Source organism: Bison bison, unplaced genomic scaffold (assembly GCF_000754665.1).
Source record: "Bison bison bison isolate TAMUID 2011002044 unplaced genomic scaffold, Bison_UMD1.0 scf7180017864180, whole genome shotgun sequence".
In the NCBI taxonomy this organism is placed as follows: Eukaryota; Metazoa; Chordata; class Mammalia; order Artiodactyla; family Bovidae; genus Bison; species Bison bison.
This window is the reverse complement of record NW_011494752.1, coordinates 1559048-1581590: the sequence shown is the minus strand read 5'-3', so window position 1 is coordinate 1581590 and position 22543 is coordinate 1559048. Positions and strand designations below refer to the sequence as shown.

The following is a 22543-nucleotide window of genomic DNA, read 5'->3' as shown; positions in this document are numbered from 1 at the left end:
CAGATGGCTTGTCAGAAAGGCTGCAGCTACCTGAATTGTAATGTGGTCTGCCAACTGCATTCTGCTCGAGCCTTTTTATACTCATGGAGTGAGGGGCCTTTTGCTACCAAATCATTGTGGAGGGGTGTTGATGTTTTGACTCAATCCCAGAGGAAGCCACTAATTAATTTGTAATTTGGTTTCCAATAAGGGGTTCCTTTCCTCATAAAAGAGGCCAAGCTTGTCATTTGGCTAACGCGGGACTCTGGTCTTCTATCATTGATCAGGGGAGAGAGCTCCAGGATATATCTTCAAAGGACCAACTCCAGGCCCCGGCCCTCATTTCCAGTCCAGGGCTGCCAGGCCTGACCCTGGGCTGCCAATGACCTTGTCCCCTACGCCCCTGCCTTCTCCAGCCCAGAGACAGGCCACAGTTCTGGGGCAGAGGCTTTTAATGAGAGCATCCTTTGTGAGAAGAGGAAGCCTGGCCCCTTAAGGAGGAAATGTGTGGGTGACAGAAACTGCATGGATCCTGGCAATGGTATAAATCCAGGGAGGAAGGAAAAACAGCCTCTGAGTCTCATTCATGAGCATCATCTTCCTCCCAAGGGAAGAAAAAAATTAGAGGAGAGAACAAACTCAGCACAGGGACATCATTTCAGCTGGACACTACTGGGGAAGAAAGAGGTGAGAACCGTACTCTTGGAAAAGGAGGTCAATGTCATGAGTACCTCTGTGAGCAGAAGCTCAATTTAGACCTTCTCTGGATCCTCCCCTTTGTTTCTCACTGCTCCACATACAGAGTTCGATTACTGTTTGTTGAAGAGGCTGAAACAGGTTCTGCTCTCACTTTCTGCAAAAGCTGGACAGGCAGTGGGGTGGTTTACTTTGGGACCTCAGAGACCAGAGGCAGAGTGAATCAGCTTTCTCAGGAAATGACACTGCAGCACTGGGATGAGTGGAGCCAGGAGAACAGAAGCAGGTGTCTCTGATTCTAGAAGTCCTTGAGCACTTCCCAAGAAAGCAACCTAAGGAGAGACCAGTGGTTTTTAGGCCCGAGTGCAAAACTTGTGGGCTCACACACTGTGTTTAATATGTGTGTGTTATGTAGTCACTTTTTATTCATGCACCTTCTCAATATAATATTGAAGTAAAAGTATTTGTCTTATTTTTCATGTATTTCTAGAAGAGTTGGTGAAGGGGCAGGGAAGGGAAAATGCCACTCAGCGCTATTCCCTGAAATATATTGCTTAAGAAAAGTCAAGATAGAGACCTATCTCCCTGTGTGACTTGGGAAAGTCACTCTACCTCTCTGGGCTTCAGTTCCCTCCAGAAAATTGAAAGGGTTAGATTAAATCATCCCTCAGTTTAATTTTTTGCAACAACCATAAATTCTAGGTCAAGAAGACAGAAGGAAGGGTGATATAAATACCAGCTACATGGAATGAGACACATCAGACCAGGCTTCAAAATCATCACCAGTGCTTATGGAATGTGTGCAAGTACTGGGTACTGTGTGGGTGTTTGGCATTAAATTGTCCATCTGATCCTCACCCCCAGGGTTTCCGTGGTGGCCCACTGGTTAATAGTTCACCTTCCAATGTGGAGACACATCCATGATCAATCCTGGTTCAATCCCTGGTCAGAGAGCTAAGATCCCACATGCTTTGCAGCCAAAAAACCAAAAACTGTAAATATAGTTTGTAAAAAATGCTAACATAAAACAGAAGCAATATTGTAATAAATTCAATAGAGACTTTAAAAATGGTCCACATCAAAAAAAATCCTTTTAAAAGTCCTCATTCTCAAAATATAAGATATAGTTATACCCTGAAGATATTGCAGGTTTAGTCTCAGACCACAGCAATCAACAGGTCACAGGTTAATGATGCAGTTTCTCGAGTTCATCCCAGACCAGCTGAATCAGAAATTCTGAGAAGGGGACCCAGTCATCCATGTTTAACAATCCTCCAGGTGATTTTGAGAACCACTGAGTGATTGGAACATAAATATCTCTAATTTTTTAAAGTATAATTTCCATTTTATTGTTTTTTCAGAGAACAGTATTTCTTCAGTCTTTTAGGGATTAGCTTAGCTCCACAGGTCTAAATGGGAGTGGAGGTGCTTGGTCCTTCCAGGTTTCACAAGAAATGATGCCTGACTACCCTGGTGTGAATGGCACAACTCACAATGTAATGAAATTCCACATCTAGCTTGGGAAGTGCATAGGTGTCAAAAATGCTCACTTCAGCAATGTCCTTGCTGGTACCATGTTTGGAGCTTCCCAAGTGGCGCTAAAGAACCCACCTGCCAATGCAGAAGACATAAGAGATGTGGGTTCGATCCCTGGGTTGGGAAGATCCCCTGGAGGAGGACATGGCAACCCACTCCTGTATTCTTGCCTGGAGAATCCCATGGACAGAGGAGCCTGGCGGGCTAGAGTCCATCGGGTCGCAGAGTCGGACACAACTAAAGCGACTTAGCAGGTACACACAGCACAAGGTGAACTCTACTGGGTACTCTTAAGGGCTGGGGGAGTCTCAGGATCACCTCAGTCAGCATCTTTCATCAAACTGTTCTCCACCTCTGGCACTGTCACAAGTGATGTCTCTTGACATCACTGAAGTTCCTTAGTGGTGCTCTTCACATCTTTTGAAGAGTATGTGGCTATCTGGGAACAACTTTTCTTCCTTTATGTCTCAAGGAGTTTAGCCTTCCTCCTTCTCCATTTCCAACTGGGATTGGCGGAGCTTGCAATTTGCCTGGTCTGTTGAAGAAGGACATTCTGGGCACAAATGAGTCTTTGGTCCAAGAGACTGAGAGCTCCCACTTCCATGTGGAAATTCCTTGGGACCCAAAGGCATCATGTACCTCATCAGAGGTCAAGAGAACTCCAGAGCATGATGAGTCTCTTAGGAAGAAGACTCTCTGAACTGTGGGAGGAAGCACAATGGCAGGCTCATTCCCCCATCTCCTGATTTGGATGAGCTGTGGGGTTTGGTTTGGTTTTTTGTTTATTGATTTATTTGGCTATACCAGATATTAGTTGTGGCACTCAGGATCTCTGATCTTTGTTGCAGCATGCAGGATGTGGGATCTAGATCCCTGACCAGGGATCGAACCCAGACTCCCTGCATTGGAAGCACAGAGTCTTAGCCACTGGACCACCAGGGAAGTCCCTAGGCTGTGGGGTTTTAAGAGAGATGCTGAACTGGAAGGGTTGTGTGAGGGACTGAAGATAACGCATTTCTAAAAGCATGGGACTCTGGTGTGAGATTCCATACTGCTGCTCTTATGGCCACAGGCATGAGGCCAATGAAGTGGCCTAAAATGCTTTACATTATACTGATCTCAGTGTTAACCATCTTCCCCTGGAACCCCAAGTCGACCATGTATACTAAGGGGGTAGGAGGGGCTTGTAACACATGTCACCACAGTAGAACCTTGGAAAGACAATGTTAGTCGCTCAGTCCTGCCCGACTCTTTGGGATCCCATGGACTGCAGCCCACCAGGCTCCTCTATCCATGGGATTTTCCAGGCAAGAATACTGGAGTGTTTTGCCATTTCCTTTTCTGGGGGATCTTCCTGACCCAGGGATCAAACTCAGGTCTCCTGAACTACAGGCAGACTCTTTTCTGACTGAGCTACCAGAGAAGCCCTTGGAGAAGAATCTTAAACAGGAAAACTGAGCTAAACATCCCATTGTAGACTGCTAACACCCCAAAGAGGGACATAGGGACCCTGTCATCCCCAGGGTCATACATGGCCAACCTCCCCCACTCATCTGCCTAAGAGCCACCCCTCTTCACCCAAACCAACAGAGACCCAAGCCAACAATATCAGACCAGAGCTGGTTAGGCATAGAGAACCAGAGCAAACGTGCTTTATTGTTGTACAATAGAAGCCCTTTGCTGCATTTCAGATACCACTGAAACAGCACCCAGTAGGAAAACCTGACCCAGGAGGCAGCCTGAGAACAGAGGCGCTGGCCCCCATCAAAATGATGAGGAGCTGAGGCCTTCGAGGTCTTATTGCCACTAAGGCTTCCGACCCTAGTGGCAGGCTTTGAGAAAGATAAAGTATGCAATTGTCTGGGCCTAGGCTAGGCACAAAGTTACAGGGGATTGGGCTTTAGGGTTACAGTTGAACTGAGGCCAAGTCCAAGCCCTGGATACAATGGCCTTGGCTTTCTGGACTAGTCACACTCAGAACCGGCTTCCCGGGCAGGGCACACAGATGGGGCGGGGGCTACAGGTGGTGCGGGCTGTGCCAGGCCCACAGGAGGCCGCAGGAAGACAGGGGAGGCAAGACTTAGAGGGCGAGTGGTCCGGGGCACACGGGTTACAAGGGAGCCTAGGAGGAAAAAAGAAAGTCATATCACTATGATTTTCCAACTGCTGTTTTTCAATCACTGGGAGCCCCTTAAAAATCCCTCAAGTCCTGGGGCTCAGGGATTTTGCACATGAGCCACCTGTTCTCCTTGATGGCCCTGCAATTAACCTTTCTTTGCTCCTGACTCTGATGTTTTGCCTTGAACTTGCATTCAATCACACTTGTCAAAGAAAGAAGCAATTAGAATGCATCATGTAGTTCAGCTATGAAAAATACAATGATGTCATAATGATGAAAACTCTAAATATTGATTTAACAAAAATGAAATACATAATAATAAATTACATTCAAGAATTAATTTAATAATTTTTTTCAAATTAATGAATGAAGAAGAAAAATAGTCTTCTAATCCTGCCCCCTCATTTTACCAGTGAGGAAGAGGCCCAGAGAGTAAAGGAAATTGCCAGGGTCAAAGGATGACTATATAATAAGACCTAAACCAAAACCCAGGGCCACTGAATTCAAATACCAGGCTCTTCCCAGGCCACCACGCTGTCTCTCCAGGGCTTCATAGACCAGAGAGCATGCAGGGTACTCACTTGCAGTCCTCGCTGTCCAGCAGCCCCCGGTACGTGTTGATCTCACACTCCAGCCGGGCCCGCACGTCCAGCAGCACCTGGTACTCCTGGTTCTGCCGCTCCAGGTCACAGCGGATCTCTGCCAGCTGCGACTCCACGTTGCCGATCAGGCCCTGCATCTGGGCCAGCTGGGAGCTGTAGCGGGCCTCTGTCTCTGCCAGGGTGGATTCCAAAGCATCTCTCTGTGAGGGCAAGGATTGTGTAGGAAGGAAGAATCACTTCAAGCCTGGATGAGCCACAATCAGATATCTCATTTGAGATGAGTCAGTTAGCCCTTTAGCTTCCTGATCTAGAGAGGAGCTCCCCTGTTAATATCTCTGAGTCACTGATAATTACTCAGAATGAATCTGTTCTCACAAATACAGGAGATGCTGCCAGGACAGGCCGAGTGCTACTAGTTACCTGTCTTTTACCCCCTGGGACCTTGGTGAACGGGAGTTGGGCCCTCCTTCCTCTTCTCTGCACAGAAAATCCCTGACACTCAATAACTCGACCCTCTGGAACCTGCCCACGTGGTCAGAGCATGGCGGCTGGGGTGGGCAGGCCCCTGCACTGCTAGGCTTGGTCCAGCCACTGCCCCAAGCCAGCCTCGGGCTCACCATGCTGTGCTGGGCCTGCAGCTCAATCTCCAGGGCATTGACCGTGCGTCTCAGCTCAATGATCTCCGCCTGGTAGGACTGCAGCTGCTCCGAGCTGGACACCACCTGCTGGTTCAGTTCCTCAGTCTGAAACACACACACACGGGACCCAGTCAGAAATACCGGGGACTCGGCTTCAGAAGTCGACAGAAGCCACTTAGAATCATGAGCCAAGGACTGTCCAGATCACCCCGTCCACCCCATTCATCTCACCCTTGAGATCACTGTCACCTTCAGGACAGCAATATGCCCAAGGTGCACAGTGAAGTTGAAACAGGGCTGGGACTCAAACTCAGGTTTTTGATTCAGAGCCTCAAGGTCACTTCTGTGACCTACCATGGGTCTCTATTGCACTGACAGTTTCCAGGTACCCACCTGGGTGTTAAACCAGTCCTCAGCCTCCCGGCGGTTATTTTCCACCAGGGTCTCATACTGGCACCTCATCTCATTCAGAACACGGTTCAGGTCAACGGGTGGGGCAGCGTCCACCTCGACGTTGAGTCGATCACCCAGCTGGCAGCGCAGGGAGTTCACTTCCTGTAGCACAGACCAGGGTCAGCACTAACTTTCCCAGGTGGATGCCTCCCCCATGCCTACCTGCTCCCCATGTTCACTTGCTCCCCGTGCTCACCTACCCCCGAACCTCACCTTCTCTCCCAGTTTCACCTGCTCCTCATGCTCACCTGCCCCCCATGCTCTTCTGTTCTCCATGCTTACCTGTCCCCCAGCATCACCTTCTCCCCCAGCTTCACCTTCTCCCCCAGCTTCACCTGTTCCCCATGCCTACCCTGGCTCCCCATGCTCACCTGCCCCCATGCTCACCTCCTCATGATTCTTCTTGAGGCAGAGCAGCTCCTCCTTCAGGGACTCCACCTGGGCCTCCAGGTCGGACTTGCACAGGGTCAGATCATCCAGGATCCTACGTAGGCCATTCATGTCTGACTCCACCAGCTGCCGCATGGATACCTCGGTCTCGTACCTGGTAGGTACATAACAGGATGCCTGAAGCTGTTTTTTCCTTCTATTATCTATGTCGGATCCCACCCCAGACTGGCCTGGTGCTGTGTGTCCTGCCTTATGTCTCAGTGATTCAGGGCAACCCAAAACCTGAGTCTGGACGCCACCCATGTCCAGCTGTACCAACCCCAACCAAAGGGCAAATGGGACAGCTCACTTGGTCCTGAAGTCATCTGCAGCCAGCTTGGCATTGTCAATCTGCACCACCAGCCTGGCGTTCTCAGACTTGGTGCACAGGGTCTGGGGAAATAAAGAAGTGACTTCAGGGAAAGAAAAGGCATTCTGCTGGCAGGAGCTCCCCATTCTGCTGCCCTGCTCAGCTGGCATGGGCTGTCTTTGGAGGGAGAGGGTCACCCATCCCTGGGCTCTTGGCAGCTGAGGCTCCATGAAACTTATGGGCGTGCTGTAGGGATCACAGTGGGAAACCCTAAGGTCCCTAGCAACACAGGGCATCTCAGACCTGTAACCTGGGTTAGAGACAGGGACACGCTGCAGGGAAGACCTGACACGGCGGCTTCTTCCTGTCTTCCTGTCTCCCAGGACTGGAGGGGTCTCTCAGTAGGTCATTAGCAAGAACATACTCTATGATTCCCTGGACACAAATGCTCCCTTCCAGGAGTTGGCTAGGACTTTCTGGGGATGCGGGCTGGGCAAGAAGGAAACTTATGAAAGGCTCTCCCAGAGTTAGTTATAGGAAACCTGGTCTGCACCAAACACTTCAAGCCCAATCCCCTTACCTTAGAAAAGAAAGAAAAAAATAAATTCAAACCCAGAGCTTGTGGTATTACATTAAAGTTCTCACAATCAGTTAGTTCATAGAGTTTGTACTCAGACTCAGACTCCACTAACCACCCCCTGGATCAGTCAGTTAACCAGCCTGAGCCTCAGTGTTCTCATCTGTAAAATGGCCAAATGATACCTCCTTGGAAGGAGCAAAGGAGGCCACAGCTGTGACCAAGCTTTGTGACCTCTGAAGTGTCCCATGGGAACAGAGGTACCAGGCTGGTGCTGGTGGCCCCAGGCTCTGTCTCAGACCCCCTCACCTTCTTCTGGAGCTCCTCGATGGTCTGGAAGTAAGACTGGTAGTCGGGGCACAGGTAGGGCACCTGTTGCTCACACCACTCGTGGATGCGGCTCTCCAGCTCCGCGTTCTCCCGCTCCAGCTGCCGCACCTTCTCCAGGTAGCTGGCCAGCCGGTCGTTTAGGAACTGCATGGTCTCCTTCTCATTGCCTGTAAGAATGCCCTCACCAAACCAGCCCCCGGCCATGCCGTAGCTGGTAGCAAAGCCTCCAGAGGGGAGGCAGAGAGCAGGCAGGCAGCTGGCGGCCCTGCAGCTGCTCTTGCCCACCCCGACGGAACAGGCAGAGAAACTCCGAGGCCCCCGGGAGAAGCTGGGGAGCTTGCAAGAGCTGCTGGAGAATATTGTGGACACGCGAGCCGAGCCCCCACCAGCCCCTCCCGGGACCTTGAGAGACCCCGACGAGAAGCTGGCCTTGAGGCATTTGGAAGCCATGACTTGGACAGCACACGTGATGGAGCTTCGAGCCCGGAAACCCCCTGACACAGAGAAGCAGCTTCTTATGCCCGGGTTTATATCTCCACCCCAATGGGCGTTGTTCTTTACAAAGTGTTTTCTCCTTGTTAAAGTTAATACCACTTTCCATCAGAACCCCTCATTAACCTCATGTTTAGCTTCCCATGAACATTTCCCGGCCTCATAAAAAAAACCAGCCCTGTTGGACCGGGGGCTATGTCAAGACTCATCTCCAGCTCCCCATGTCCCCCGGAGGACCAAGTCTTCATCTGTTCTTCAAAGAAGCCTGTCATCAGCGTCCAGAGGTGTGGGAGTCCAGCCGCTCTCTCAACTTTCTCCAGCAGCGTCTCCTTTGATGAGCCCTAGGGCATACAGGAGGTCTCAGGCTGGCTCCTGGGAGATGGACGAGCAAGCCTGATGGTTGTAGAAAGATGGGGACCTGGTGCCTAGGGAGACACAGAAGGCTCTAGAATGGGCTGAGAAATATGACTCTGGTGACCAACTCTCCCAGTTTCTCCAGGATTGTTCTGGTTTCTGTGATAAAGTCCCATGTCCCAGGAACCCCTTATCCTGGGGAAAATGGGACACTTGGTCACCCCAGATACAGCAGAGCCTTGAGAAACACATCCCTGCTCCCTTTCTTGTCAGGAAATCTCCTCCAGTTGTGTAGCCTCAGCGCTAGCCCAAACCACTAAAGGTTGGCTAACTGAGCACCTGACCATGGTGACCCCTCCCATGTGTAGGAAGGTATGCCTCTCCAGGCCCTGGGTAAATAATGGAGAAAGCTTCTCTTCTGGTTGCCTGGGGACAGGGGAGCGGTCCTGTTCACAGCCCCCTCAGAAGCGCATAGAGCTTGACTTTATCTCTGCTATAGTTGTCTGTTTCCCTGATAGCTCAGTTGGTAAAGAATCTGCCTGTGATGCAGGAGACCCCAGTTCAATTCCTGGGTTGAGAAGATCCCCTGGAGAAGGGGTAGGCTACCCACTCCAGTATTCTTGGGCTTACCTGGTGGCTCAGCTGGTAAAGAATCTGCCTGCAGTTCAGGAGACCTGGGCTCAATCCCTGGGTTGGGACGATCCCCTGGGGAAGGGAAAGGCTACTCACTCCAGTATTCTGGCCTAGAGAATTCCATAAGCTGTATAGTCCATGGGGTCGCAAAGGGTCGGACACGACTGAGCGACTTGCACTTCATTTCATTTCATAGTTGTCTGGACTGATGCTGACAGCTTGACAAGAGTGGGCTACTTTTCAGCAGATCCGATCTGCAAGCAAGGGAGACCCATAAGAGGGACCAGGAACTGAGTCAGTTTGGGAGTATCAGGAAGAGCTCTGTAGGACTTGCCTTCTGGGTGGCCCTGCCATCTTGGTTCCTGCTCACTCTTCTTATTATTGTTTAGTCACTCAGTCGTGTTCAACTCTTTTTGCAACCCCACCTACTATAGTCCACCAGGCTCCTCTGTCCATGGGGATTTCCCAAGCAAGAACACTAGAGTGGATTGCCGTTACCCTCTCCAGGGGATCTTCCCAACCCAGGGATCAAACCAGCATCTCTTGTATTGCCAGGTGGATTCTTTACCACTGAGCCACGTGAAAAGCCGACTCACTCTTCTGCTGCTGCTGCTGCTGCTGCGTCACTTCAATTAAGGAGAGCTACCATCAGCCAAGTGCTGCATTAGTCCTCACATTGCCTTGTGAGCCCTGGTGTATCATCTTCATCTCAAAGCTGTGAAAACCAAGACCCAGAGTTAATTAGAGCTCACCCGAAGGCCTCCAGCTACAAAGCCAAGCTGCCAATCTGAGTCCAGCTGAGCCCTCTCCACTACACTGCCTGCCTGCACCTCTGCTCTAGAACCAGCTATTGGACATGGTCGGGCTCATGCAGAATGGAAAGGACAGAAAGGAGTGGCCTTCACTGGATGGTCAGCAGCCTCTGTTGTCCCAGGAGAAGCAGCACAGCATTGAGGTTATGTGTAAATCCTGTGAGTTCAGATCCCGGCCCCACCACGTCCCCAGTCGCGTGCCTTCACTTCTCTCCACCTCTCTGTTTCCTTCCCTGTGAAATGGGAGGAGGATAATATACCCACTTCCTAGGGCTGCTGTCAGGACTACATGAGTTTAAAGAACTAGAACAGTCCCTGCGCATAGTAGGTTCTGTGACAGCAGCTGCTATGACTGCCAGTCCCCACGTGGGTGCAGTCTTGTCCTCAGACCAGTGATGCTAAGCTCATGTCATGGGGGAGTATGGACAGGTTCTGAGGACACAGGCCACCATCCCATGGGCCAGGTGTGTGTGTTTGGGGCCCTCAGGTGTAGAGCTCCCATGAGTCACTGTGCCCTTCCCATACCCAGGGGCCTGGTGTGACCAGCACCCGCCCGGCACAATCCCAGGATCCCATTGGCTGCCTCAGCCTCTCCTGCTTGGAAATCCATGCTCCAGTGCAAAGGATACAGCTGAGCTGGAAGCCTGGCTGCACCTCCTTGGGTGTTTGCCTTTCCCACCCATGGGGGTATAAGGCCCCACCCAAGCCCTCCTAAGCCCCAACCTCCTGAGGACGTGATCTGGCTCAGCGAGGGCTACCCTGGAGCCACAGGACCCAGAGAAGCTACAGCCGCCAAGGCCTGGGAAGCCTCAGGCTGTTTACACAGCTTAAGGGCCACATGGCTTCCCAGGCAGGGCCCCACAACTGTGCTGCCTGGAAAGGGTTCCTTTGCCCAGCCAGCCCTGTTATTAATGAGGCTAAAGGGACCAGCCATTGTTCACCAAACTCTCTTTGCTCAACCTCTCAACAGCCTCATGAGATGGCATCATCAATATCCCCCTTTAGCAGTGGAGTAAACTGAGGCTTGGAATGTTCCAGGAGCCAACCTGAGGTCCCACAGCTGGTGAGCATTCGTACAGGCATTCCAGGGGCATCTTTCCTTTAAGCCCCCCACACACCCTGAAACACAGGAAGACACTGACTTCCAGGGCAGGGGTTGCCTGCCAACATTAATACAGTCTTCTTCCCAGGGAGACTGAAGCCCAAGCCTTCTGGCTCCAGATGGAGGCCCACCCCATTGCCACTGGGGACCCAGCCCCAGCCTGACCTTCCCCCTAGAGCCCACCCCTTACCCCAGCCCCACAGTGCCTCCCGGCTCTGATCACCCAAGGCAGTGGCCAGTGGTTGACCCACTAGCCTTCCATTCACTTGTTGCTGTTCAGTCGCTAAGTCATGTCCAACTCTTTGTGACCCCATGGACTACAGCACGCCAGCCTTCCCTATCCTTCACTGTCTCCCAGAGCTTGCTCAAACTCATGTCCATTGAGTCACTTAGGACATCCAGCCATCTCACCCTCTGTTGCCCCCTTTTCCTCTTGCCCTCACTCTTTCTCAGCATCAGGGTCTTTCCCAATGAGTCAGCTCTTCGCATCAGGGGGCCAAAGTATTGGAGCTTCAGTTTCAGAATCAGAATCAGTCCTTCCAATGAATATCCAGGGTTAATATCCTTTAGGATTGACTGGTTTGATCTCCTTGCTGTCCAAGAGATTCTCAAGAGTCCTCTCCAGAACCACTTTCAGCTCTCAGCCTTCTTTATGGTCTGACTCTCACACGGGTACATGACTACTGGAAAACCATAGCTTTAACTATACAGACCTTTGTCAGCAAAGTGATGTCTCTGCTTTTTAATACACTGTCTAGGTTTGTCGTTGCTTTTCTTCCACGGAGCAAGCGTCTTTTAATTTTATGGCTTCAGTCACTGTCTGAAGTGATTTTGGAGCCCAAGAAAATAAAATCTGTCACTGTTTCCACTTTCATTGATATCTTCTAGTTGTTTCATGTCCCAACCCTTTCTGCCTAGGGAGACTATAAGCACTTGGAGGCCAAGGCTGACCTCGCACTTCTCATGAAACCTCCACAGTGTCAAGCACTGGGCTTCCAGATGTTTCATAGCAAATGAATGGATGGGTGCTTTCTGTTTGGTGAATTGTGCTAAATAAGGAAGCAAAGAAAGAATTTTTTTTTTTTTGACAGATAAGGAACACAGAAAGGGAGAGAAAGAAGAAGAAAGAAGAGAAAAAGTGAGTAGAGAACAGGGAGTGAAAGATACTTCCAGAGTCACCCTTACTATCCCTACTCTGACAGATGGGGAAACTGAGGCTCAGGATGGCTAGAGATCAAGCATTCCTGTGGAGGTGCTGCACCTGCCCAGAGTGACCAGCCCTTCAGCAAAGAGCAAAGTGTTCTCTCGGCCAAAAGCCAGAAGGAGGCAGGCCCATAAGCCAACCCGGTGCCAAAGGTGTGGCTAAGAATTCTTGATCGGTGTTTTTAGATAATTTTATAAAACATATCAGTAATATTTGTGTAAGGAAAAGTGTTTTTACACTGTTCACCCAGCAACCCCTTCTCTTCCATCTTGTTATGTGATGCCTTGGGCTGCAACATTTTTGTTTTGTTTTGATTTGATTGGAGTATAATTGCTTTACTAGGTTGGGTGAATTTCTGCCATACAGCAAAGTGAATCAGCCGCACATACACATATATCCCCTTTTCCTTGGATTTCTTTCCCATTTGGTGGTTTAGACCCTTAGTCGTATGCAACTTTTGCGACCCCATGGACTGCAGCCTGCCAGGCTCCTCTGTCTATTGGATTCTCCAGGCAAGAATACTGGAGTGGGTTGCCATTTTAGGTCACCATGGAGTAGAGTTCACTGTGCTATGCAATCAGTTCTCACTGTGTATGTGTCAGTAGCTCAGTCGTGTCCAACTCTGTGACCCCATGGACTGTAGCCCACCAGGCTCCTCTGTCCAAGGGACTCTCCAGGCAAGAGCACTGGAGTGGGTTGCTATTTCCTTCTCCATCAGTTCTCATTAATCTATTATTCACATAGTGGTGTATGTATGCCAATCCCAATCTCCCAATCCATCCTATCTCCCCTTCCCTCTTTGACATCCATATGCTTGTCCTCTACATCCATGACTTTATTTCTGCTTTGCAGATAAGTTCATCTGTACTGTTTTTCTATATTTCGCATATATGCATGAATATACAATATTTGTATTTCTTTTTCTGACTTACTTTATCCTGTATGACTGTCTCTAGGTCCATCTACACCTTTGCAAATGGCCCAACGTCATTCCTTTTTATGGCTGAGTAGTATTCCATTGTATATATGTACCACATCTTCTTTATTCATTCCTCCGTCAATGTACATTTAGGCTGCTTCCATGTCCTGGCTGTGGAAATAGTGTGGCAATGAACATTGGGGTGCATGTATCTTTTGAGCAGCAATATTTTTAAAGCTATGAAATTTTTCTGATCTATTTCCATTTTTCTTAGCATTCTTTTTAATACAACAAAATAATTACTTAGAACCTCATTAGCAAGAGCTAATGATTCTTTAGCAAGTACCCTAATAACTTTCTCTACAGGACTTTTGCACCCTGCTCAGCTGGAGTCCGTGCTGTCCCCAGCACATACCACGAAGACACTTGGCCATGTCCTCAAATGCCCTTTTCCCTCCTTCCTGCTACTGCTGCCCATCCTTCAAGGTTCCTTATCAATTCTGAATCTCTTCTAAAGCCTTCCCTGGACTCCCCAGCTCTTAATGATCTCCCTGCTCCTAAGAACCTGAAAACCAGCCCCTCAGCCACACCTGCCATCTCTGAAGCTGTGTGGCAGTGCATGGGTGGTATCTTCACAGCGAGAACATTAGTAACTAGCAAACAGTGCCCATTAACCACTGTTTGATCCAGCTGCTTCTCCCACGCCAGCTTACCTGACATAAACTCCTGTAGTAGCATCTTCCATGAACAGGGTGCTCAGTACTTATCTGTCGATAGATTAATTGATCTGAGTACATGTGAATGAGAAAGCCAGCCAGATGTCATAGCTAGAAAGTGCAAACAAGATCAGATGCCTTGAAATGAAGTTTTATATTCACTCTTGAGAAATTTGGTCAAATGTAAGACTTTCTGTCATCTCTCCATTGATGGAAAACACTTGAGAAGGGATCCTGAGTCTGCCACTTGCTGTGTGAATACCCACTCCAAACAGCATGGAACTTTAGTGTGAACGGCTGGAGAGGTACACCGGACTCAGTAATGGGTGTGCATGTGAGGTTGAGAGCAGGGGTTCCTTAACCAACACAGATGCTCTGAACAATTTGATAAAATGTTAGACAAAGCTACATAAGTAAAGCACCCCTGACGTGCAGGCCATCTGAATGCATGTGATGAGGCTGTGAAAATACAAACTGCGGAGTTTGCATAAACAGGGCACACACTGTGTGGTTCGAGGAGTTGACAGCACGATTATTCATCAGGTCACAAGCCTGCACAGTCTGTCTACTGCTTCCATGCAGGAGCCAGGCAGCTGGAGCCGTGGCAGGAATGGAGGTTCAGCCCACTCCCGTCTCCTGGCTATTTCTATGAAGCAGCACACAAGGGTGTGGTGCACTCTCTGAGCATGCCCGGCTACCCACCTCTCATCACCTGAGCCCTGGGCAGAGTTGGGGTCTGAAGCCGAGCCCATTGGGTTCACTGTCCAGCTCTGAGGGTGCTGCTGGCCGGCAGTGTTGGCCCCATCGACGTCCCACCGTGTAATCAAGCAAAGAGCCTGAGCCCACACCGTAGGGTTTCCCAGCCCCCACTCTCAGCCTGGGAAACTCTCTTCATTTAACACCAGCACTTGGAGCTACCACTTCCCAGGCGCTGTGCACACATTGCAGTCTCCCACAGCTCCTTTACAAAGATGCGGGACCAGAGAGGTCACGTGACATGGCTAGGGCTCACAACCAGGCTCCGTGCCAGCTGCTCCAGTTCTCCTGAGAACATCTTCACCCAAAGTCCAGGAGATATTTGAAGCACCTGTGGCTTGTCCAGCAGGTCAAAGATGGATGTTTAGCAACTAATGCCTGGCGACATGGGCTTCCCTGGTGGCTCAGATGGTGAAGAATCTGCCTGCAAGGGAGACCTGGGTTTGATCTGGGTGGGGAAGATCCCCTGGAGGAGGGCATGGCAACCCACTCCAGTATTCTTGCGTGGAGAATCCCCGTGGACAGGGGAGATTGTTTGGCTACAGTCCATGCGGTCACAAAGAGTCGGACACGACTAAGAGGCTATGCACACCTGGTGACAGAGAGCAGGACCAGTTTTTTCCCGTGGATCTTGGGCTCAAGCAAGAGCCCAGAGGCAGAGAAGAGAGGGAAGGAGGTCAGGTGGGGGGTGAGGAAGGGAGGAGACAGAGACGGACAACCGGTGGGCTGGGAGGAGCACCTGATTAGACTCAGAATAGCTAAGCAATGGCCTGGTCCCTGCCACTCACTGCTGTGTGACCTGGGGCAAGTCACTGCCTTCTCTGGGCTTATGTTCTCAAAGGAAGAAGGAGTCACAGGGACAAAGGAGGCATGGGGCTCTCAGACTGCTCCAGGTTGTACTTTTCTGATCAGAGGGCCATCCAGAGTCTGGCACTGTTAGACCTGATGCCCATACGAGCACGGTTCAGCCAACGGAATCCAGGGCTCTTTGACCTCTGCTCCAAGTGAAGTCTGGCTGTCCTCTGCCCTGCTCTGTGTCTTACCACCCACTCTTCCCCACTTTACTTCAGCCCTGTTTCCAGTGTTAGGGACTTGGATTCTCCCAGCCCTCTCACCTGCATCTCCCAGCTCACCCGACTCCCCTCTGTCACTGGCTGACCCAGGCTGTCTGCTTGAAGTTTGCCTCTCTGGGTGGCACCCCCCAAACTATCCCCAGTGTCAGGCCTGGGGGTAGCCAGCAGGGTGACAGCAGGAGCTGGACAAGGGAGGATAAGCTGAAGGGAAGAGAAAACCACCAGACCGGGCAGGGCTCGTGAGGACAGCTGGGTGCCTTGGCCTCTTCTGGGGTCCCCTCAGGTGGTCCCCATGGGCAGGCCCAACCCTGTAGGTTATGGCCAGCAGCCATCCGGACTGGGTCAGTGTCTGTTCTCGGGGACCAAGGTCCCAGGTATCCCTGTTATGAAATATTTTGGATCACCCTGTCACTTCTTACCACTCAGAGCCAGAAGAAACAGACCCAAAACCAAAATCCACACTTTTGCAACAAGCTTCGATCAAACACCCCACTAACTAACCACAGAGAATAGACAGAGGCGAGATTTCTATGCCAAGAGAACACACTTTATTGGGTAAATTTCCAGGGAAGCTTAGTTTTACACAGCGTAAAAGCAGTCAAAGCCAGAAACACAATCTAAGAAGTTTTTTGGTAGAAAAATCTGCTGAGCGGGGAGTCCCTCTAGGGAAGGAGAAGTGGGGGTCATTTAGAGCCGGGACCCACAGGGGTGTTCTCCATCCTGTGGGCCAGGGCCTGCCCAGTTACAGCGGCTGCACGTGCTCCCTGGAAGAAATGATCTTCCCATCTCTGATCTCCTCTGTGATGGTGCGGATCTGGGTGCTGAGCTGGGGGGCCGGGGCACAGGGACCGGTTGAGACGTAAGGAACTCTAACAGCAGGCTTGCATTCCGTGGCACAAGGATGGGCAGGCAGCCTGAGGAAATGAGATCATGTCAAGGCCTGTTTGGCATTGGCCGTTGAACTGACTGGCATGTCAAACATACATGAGGGTCAGGTGAGTTGGGTGGGAGACCACGACAAATGGCGCAGATGGTGCCTCTCTGAAATCCCTTGAGGGCTGCATAGACAAAGATCAGAAACTCCCAGCCAGAACTAATGGATGGAGAAGTACGGTGAGTGGGGCCAGCTTGTCCCCCTGCAAATGCTTAAAGCCCAGGGCCAGAAGGAATGTCTCTCCAGAGGCTGTGATCAAGCACCCCCTTCATCTGCACAATAACCACTTCAGGACTGATGCTCTCACCGCGGTACTCAGCATTGGGTCCAGGTGAGCCTTTTCCCCAAGTCTGGACCCCCCGGGACCCACGGCCACTCACTTGCAGTCTTCTCCCTCGAGCAGGCGGCGGTAGGTGGCGATCTCTGACTCCAGCCGGGCCTTGACATCCAGCAGCACCTGGTACTCCTGGTTCTGCCGCTCCAGGTCGCAGCGAATCTCAGCCAGCTGAGCCTCCACATTGCCAATCAGGCCCTGCATCTGGGCCAGCTGGGAGCTGTAGCGGGCCTCAGTCTCTGCCAGGGTGGATTCTAGGGAATTCCGCTGTAAAGGGAAAGAAGAAGCACTGCCAATAGGAGGGAATTGCCCCTAGAGACCCACAGCCCTGGGTATCTCCATACCACTAGTGATCACCACCTGTGATAACCGAGGCTGGTGGATTGGGGCACCTGCCAAGAGCAGGGCCAGCCCCTCAGGCAGGGGCCACTCACCATGCTGTGCTGAGCCTGCAGCTCGATCTCCAGGGCATTGACGTTGCGTCTCAGCTCGATGATCTCTGTCTGGCAGCACTGCAGCTGCTCTGAACTGGACACCACCTGCTGGTTCAACTCCTCGGTCTGAAAAGCGTGAGAGGACCCACAGCAGGGTCAGAGCAAGTGAAGCCACTGTCAAGGGTGACCCCACCCCACAAGCTTGTCCAGGGCTGGCCTGGCCTACCTGGGTGTTGAACCAGGCCTCCACATCTCTGCGGTTATTCTCCACTAGGGTCTCATACTGGCATCTCATCTCATCCAGGATCTTGTTGAGGTCCACCGGGGGAGCAGCATCCACCTCCACATTCAGCCGGTCCCCAAGCTGGCATCGGAGTGTATTGACTTCCTGCAGAGAGCAGGCAAGATGGCATAAGGCTGTCACAAGGATGTTGGATACGAGTTTGACTGACCTGGGTAAAAAGCCTCCTCCTTCGGTTGTCAGCTGTGTGACATTAAACAGGATGCTTAACTTCTCTGGGCTTCAGCCTCCTCATGCACCCTGACCTGCCTCCTTGGAGAATTTGGAAGATGATGCAAATACCAGGTAAGTAGAATCATTATCAGGCACTACCCTCCAAATGGAGATTTAGTATCATGCCCAGGAGTGTGGGATCCATATGACCTTAGACAAGTGACTTAACCTTTCTGTGCCTCAGTTTCCTCATCTATAAAATGGAGCTTGTAATAGTATTTACCTCCCGGAATTATTGTGAAGATGACATGAAACAAGAATGAAATACAAAGTGCTTTGTAGAGTTCTTGGCACACGGTGGGCCATCAGGAAATGTCACCTGGGGTTACTGTGGAAGTGGTCGTCACCACTGTTACACCCAAGGGTCAGCAGTGGCTCCCTGCTGGGTGGGAATAATTAGGAGGCTATGTGAGACCAGCCTCACCTCCTCATGGTTCTTCTTGAGACACATCAGCTCCTCCTTCAGAGACTCCACCTGCATCTCCAGGTCAGCCTTGCACAGGGTCAGCTCGTCCAGGATCCGGCGCAGGCCATTGGTGTCGGCCTCCACCAGCTGCCGCATGCCCAGCTCCGTCTCGTACCTGCACACACAGAGCCCTGCTGAGTCTGCGGCAAGGCAGCCACTCACAGGCAGGGCCCGCCACCTTGTTGTCCAGCTGCTTGGGGTCAGCATCGCTGTGGTTCTCTCCCTTGACCCAGAAAGGATCTAGAACTGTGCCACACTTCCCACTTACAGCTGCATCTGGCCTCACTCTCACTCTACCAGCTCCCAGAGGCAGAGGACAGAGGCCAGGGAGCAGCACAGAACTGCCTTCCCAGATCAGGCCACTCACTTGGTCCGGAAGTCATCGGCAGCCAGCTTGGCGTTGTCAATTTGCAGGACCAGCCTGGCATTGTCAGCCTTGGTCAGCAGGATCTGGGGAACCAGGGCCATCCTGTGAGCTGGGGAAGGCCCAGCAGTGGGGGGGGGGGACAGGTCGGAGGGGACAGCCCAGCTTTCAGAGGCCATACTTCTAAGTACCTTTGGCATCTCCAGCCCTGAGCTCCGAGCCTAGATATAGAGGGAGTGTCAGTCCTGGAAAGTCATTAGAAAAGACCCTGATGCTGGGAAAGATTGAGAACAGGAGGAGAAGGGGACGACAGAGGATGAGATGGTTGGATATGGTTGGATGGCATCACCAATTCAATGGACATGAGTTTGAGCAAACTCCAGGAGATAGTGAAGGCCAGGGAATCCTGGTGTGCTATAGTCCATGGGGTTGCAAAGAGTTGGACATGACTTAACGAATGACCAGCAACAACAGTCCCAGGAGGGGCATCACAGTGGCCATCAGCCCTGACACCTGCAGCCCCAAAGGCACAGTGGGTCACACCAAGGTGAGCAGAGAGAACCAGGCCAACCTGGATTCAGATTCCACATCCAACACCTACAGACTATGGTATCTTGAGAAAGTGCCCGAACCTCCCTAAAATTCAACTTCCACATCTGTTAGATGGAACCAATAATGTCCATGTCTCCAAGATGAGAAATACACAAACAAAAGGAAGGGAAGGCATTAGGCGCAGAGCTTGTGTCCAGTAAGGACATGGTGTGTGTGATTGCTCTTCCTATAGCTGAGACTGTCTGGAAAGGAGGGGAGTTTACAAGCAGAGAGAGATCTGGGTCCCCCAAGAAACCAAACCCCTAGAGAGAAAAGCTGGCCCTAATAGGAGAGAGAATCCTCTGAGAGCTACAGCCTCATCTGCAGTGGGATGAGACAGACCGCTCCCAGGGTCTGAGTGGCTGGGCTGGGGTGGGGCCAGGCCCCAGGTACCTTCTGCTGGAGCTCCTCAATGGTCTTGAAGTAGCACTGGTAGTCGGGGCAGATGTACGGGGCCTGAGACTCGTACCACTCGCGGATGCGGCTCTCCAGCTCCGCGTTCTCCCGCTCCAGCTGCCGCACCTTCTCCAGGTAGCTAGCCAGGCGATCGTTCAGAAACTGCATGGTCTCCTTCTCGTTGCCATTGAAGGAGCCCTCGCAGAACCAGCCCCCGGCCCCGGCAAAGCCAGAGGAATGGAACCCAGAAGACAGGAAGGAACCAGGCAAGCAGCTCCCAAGGCTGGAGAGGCCCAGCCTGACAGAGGAGGCTGACCCAGCAAGGCTGGGCCCCCTGCAGGAGCCCACGGAGCGGACACAGGACACCCGAGAGATGCCGCTGGTTGCACCACAGTGGCCCCTGATGGACCCAGAGGAGAAGATCGGGGAGCAGAACTGGGAGGCCATGATGCTAGCAGAGAAGGTTGCAGCTTAGCAAGAAGCTCAGGTTCTGGCTCTCATGGCCTCTCTGAGGCGTTTATATACACTGTCTGTGGGGTGTTGCCATCTTACACTTGGGAAAGCCCATTCCTATTCCAGGAGAATCTCATTAGAATGTGATTTTTGCTACCCATCCAAAATCCCTTACCTTGTAAAAATTAAAAAGAATGTAGAATTTCATTTGCTAAGTCAGGACTCTCAGCTGTTGTCATTTCCTGGTAGAATATGAATTTTATTGCCTCTTCAAAGTCCTTGCACCATATCCCATAAATTGGGAGTGGCCTCACGGATGACGTTTGGTATCTGCCCTCTCTGTGAGCCTTCTTCCAGGTGCCCAGGCTGCTCACTTGTCACCTCTGACCACTACCTCTACCCCTCATATCTGCTCACCTCAGGGATGCTAAGAAGGGAGCAAAGGGAAGTAAAATTCACAGAACATCTATCATGTGCCAGGCTTATAGTCATTTCATGGACACCTCACAACAGTCCTGGGAGATGGCCAGTATCATCTCCGTTTTACCAGTGTGGAAACTGAGGCTCAGAATGGTTGAAAGAAAGGAAGGAAGAAAAAAGGAAAGAAAGAGAAAGCTTGCTTGAGATGAACAGGTAGTGAGTACAAAGGATCTGAAACCAGGGCTCTGGGACCCCAAATCCCACACTCTTGTCCCATTGCTTCTCCAACACAACCAAGGTCAAGTTCAGGCACCCAGAATTTGGAGACGGAAGACCTGGGTTCAAACTCCGGCTCTGCTGTTGATCTGTCCTGTGATGCTGAGCACATCACTCCATCCTGGACATCCTCAGTGCCCTCACAGGCCTGCTTCATGCAGATCCAAGGAGGGTCGAAACCAGGGCAGAAGTAAACGTGGTTTGAAACACCTCAGGTGCTGTAGAAATGTTGGTTGGGCTAAGAGGACAGTCTTTGACGATGGTTTGTGGCTGTGGCTGGCAAAGGCTTGTGGCTGAGACCCTCAGGTGGAGCTGCTTTGAAGGGCAGTTTCTTTTGTGGCCCCTAGTTCCCTGAACCTAAGAGGGTAGAATAATCAGGACCCTGGGCAGTCCCCTTGCCCCAGCCCCACCGCCACCCCTGCCCTCAGTTCAGTTCAGCCACTCAGTCATGTCCAGCTCTTGCAATCCTATGGGCTGCAGCATGCCAGGCTTCCCTGTCCTTTACCAACTTCTGGATCTGGCTCAAACTCATGTCCATCGAGTCAGTAATGCCATCCAACCATCACATCTTCTGTCATCTCCTTCTCCTCCCACCTTCAATCTTTCCCAGCATCAGGGTCTTTTCCAATGAGTTACTTCTCTGCATCAGGTGGCCAAAGTATTGGAGTTTCAGCTTCAGCATCAGTCCTTCCAAGGAATATTCAGGACTGATTTCCTTTAGGATTGACTGGTTGGATCTCCTTGCAGTCCAAGGGACTTTCGAGAGTCTTCTCCAACACCACAGTTCAAAAGCATCAATTCTTTGGCACTTAGCTTTCTTTATGGTCCAACTCTCACATCCATACCTGACTACTGGAAAAACCATAGCTTTGAATAGACGGGCCTTTGTTGGCAAAGTAATGTCTCTGCTTTTTAATATGCTATCTAGGTTGGTCATAGCTTTTCTTCCAAGGAACAAGCGTCTCTTAATTTCATGGCTGCAGTCACCATCTGCAGTGATTTTGGAGCCCCCCAAAATAAAGTCTCTTACTGGTTCCATTGTTTTCCCATCTATTTGCCATGCAGTGATGGGACCAGATGCCATGATCTTAGTTTTCTGAATGTTGAGTTTTAAGCCTTACTGGTGCCTAAACAGGGTACAGAAATGGTCCAGGCAGACCCTTTGGACAGAGAAGGAATAAGAGGATTAGATGAGACACTACAGAGAGTTAAGCAACCCAAGAGGAGACCTGAGGATTAAGGAACAAAGGTAAACTCAGTCTTCCACCCTCAACATGGGTTTTCCCAAGGCTTGAGCAACCTGCTCACTTTTTGTCCACACAGACACACATGGCAAGGCTGGCGTTTATAGAAGCATTTATTTGCATCTGAACTTGTAATTTACCAGCCTCTTAAAACACTTTATAAGCTTCTCTATGAAATTACTCAGGAGGGTTGGCTGTGGTGCACATTTTTGCCTGGTCCAGTGGATACCCAGATGGGATGCCCAAGAGCCACCTGATGGGCTCCCAGGGGTACACTTGTTGTGCAGCCCCTCCTGGGAGAGACAGCAGGGGCAGCAGGCCTCCAGAGCTCGACTGCCCAGCAATGGTGCCTTCGGGCTGCCCACCTTCCCTGCAGGGCCCGGGATG

The 22543-nt window shown here is 51.0% G+C and overlaps 2 protein-coding genes across 2 annotated transcripts; both read right to left on the bottom strand.

Annotated features, from left to right (window-relative positions):
- Nucleotides 1-3831: 3831 nt before the first annotated feature.
- On the bottom strand, nt 3832-8141 carry KRT35 (keratin 35). Its single transcript, XM_010842551.1, has 7 exons — nt 7649-8141; nt 6763-6845; nt 6411-6567; nt 5964-6125; nt 5550-5675; nt 4912-5132; nt 3832-4333 (listed from the first exon to the last, which is right to left on the bottom strand). The coding sequence occupies exons 1-7, from the start codon at nt 8117-8119 to the stop codon at nt 4186-4188; spliced, it is 1368 nt and encodes a 455-aa protein (XP_010840853.1). The 5' UTR covers nt 8120-8141; the 3' UTR covers nt 3832-4185.
- Nucleotides 8142-16256: 8115 nt separating this feature from the next.
- KRT36 (keratin 36) lies at nt 16257-20258 on the bottom strand. The gene is made up of 7 exons (XM_010842550.1): nt 19761-20258; nt 18780-18862; nt 18371-18527; nt 17659-17820; nt 17433-17558; nt 17045-17265; nt 16257-16644 (listed from the first exon to the last, which is right to left on the bottom strand). The coding sequence occupies exons 1-7, from the start codon at nt 20208-20210 to the stop codon at nt 16473-16475; spliced, it is 1371 nt and encodes a 456-aa protein (XP_010840852.1). The 5' UTR covers nt 20211-20258; the 3' UTR covers nt 16257-16472.
- Between the last annotated feature and the right edge of the window lie 2285 nt (nt 20259-22543).

Excerpts from the sequence above, each read along its gene's own strand:
- KRT36 (XM_010842550.1), bottom strand. The coding sequence starts at position 20,210 with ATGGCCTCCCAGTTCTGCTCCCCGATCTTCTCCTCTGGGTCCATCAGG. Across the intron at positions 18,528-18,779 it reads GCCGATGACTTCCGGACCAA|GTACGAGACGGAGCTGGGCA; the intron begins GTGAGTGGCCTG and ends CTGTGTGTGCAG. Across the intron at positions 17,559-17,658 it reads AGGCCTGGTTCAACACCCAG|ACCGAGGAGTTGAACCAGCA; the intron begins GTAGGCCAGGCC and ends CACGCTTTTCAG.
- KRT35 (XM_010842551.1), bottom strand. The coding sequence starts at position 8,119 with ATGGCTTCCAAATGCCTCAAGGCCAGCTTCTCGTCGGGGTCTCTCAAG. Across the intron at positions 6,126-6,410 it reads TCAAGAAGAATCATGAGGAG|GAAGTGAACTCCCTGCGCTG; the intron begins GTGAGCATGGGG and ends TCTGTGCTACAG. Across the intron at positions 5,133-5,549 it reads TGCAGGCCCAGCACAGCATG|AGAGATGCTTTGGAATCCAC; the intron begins GTGAGCCCGAGG and ends TTGCCCTCACAG.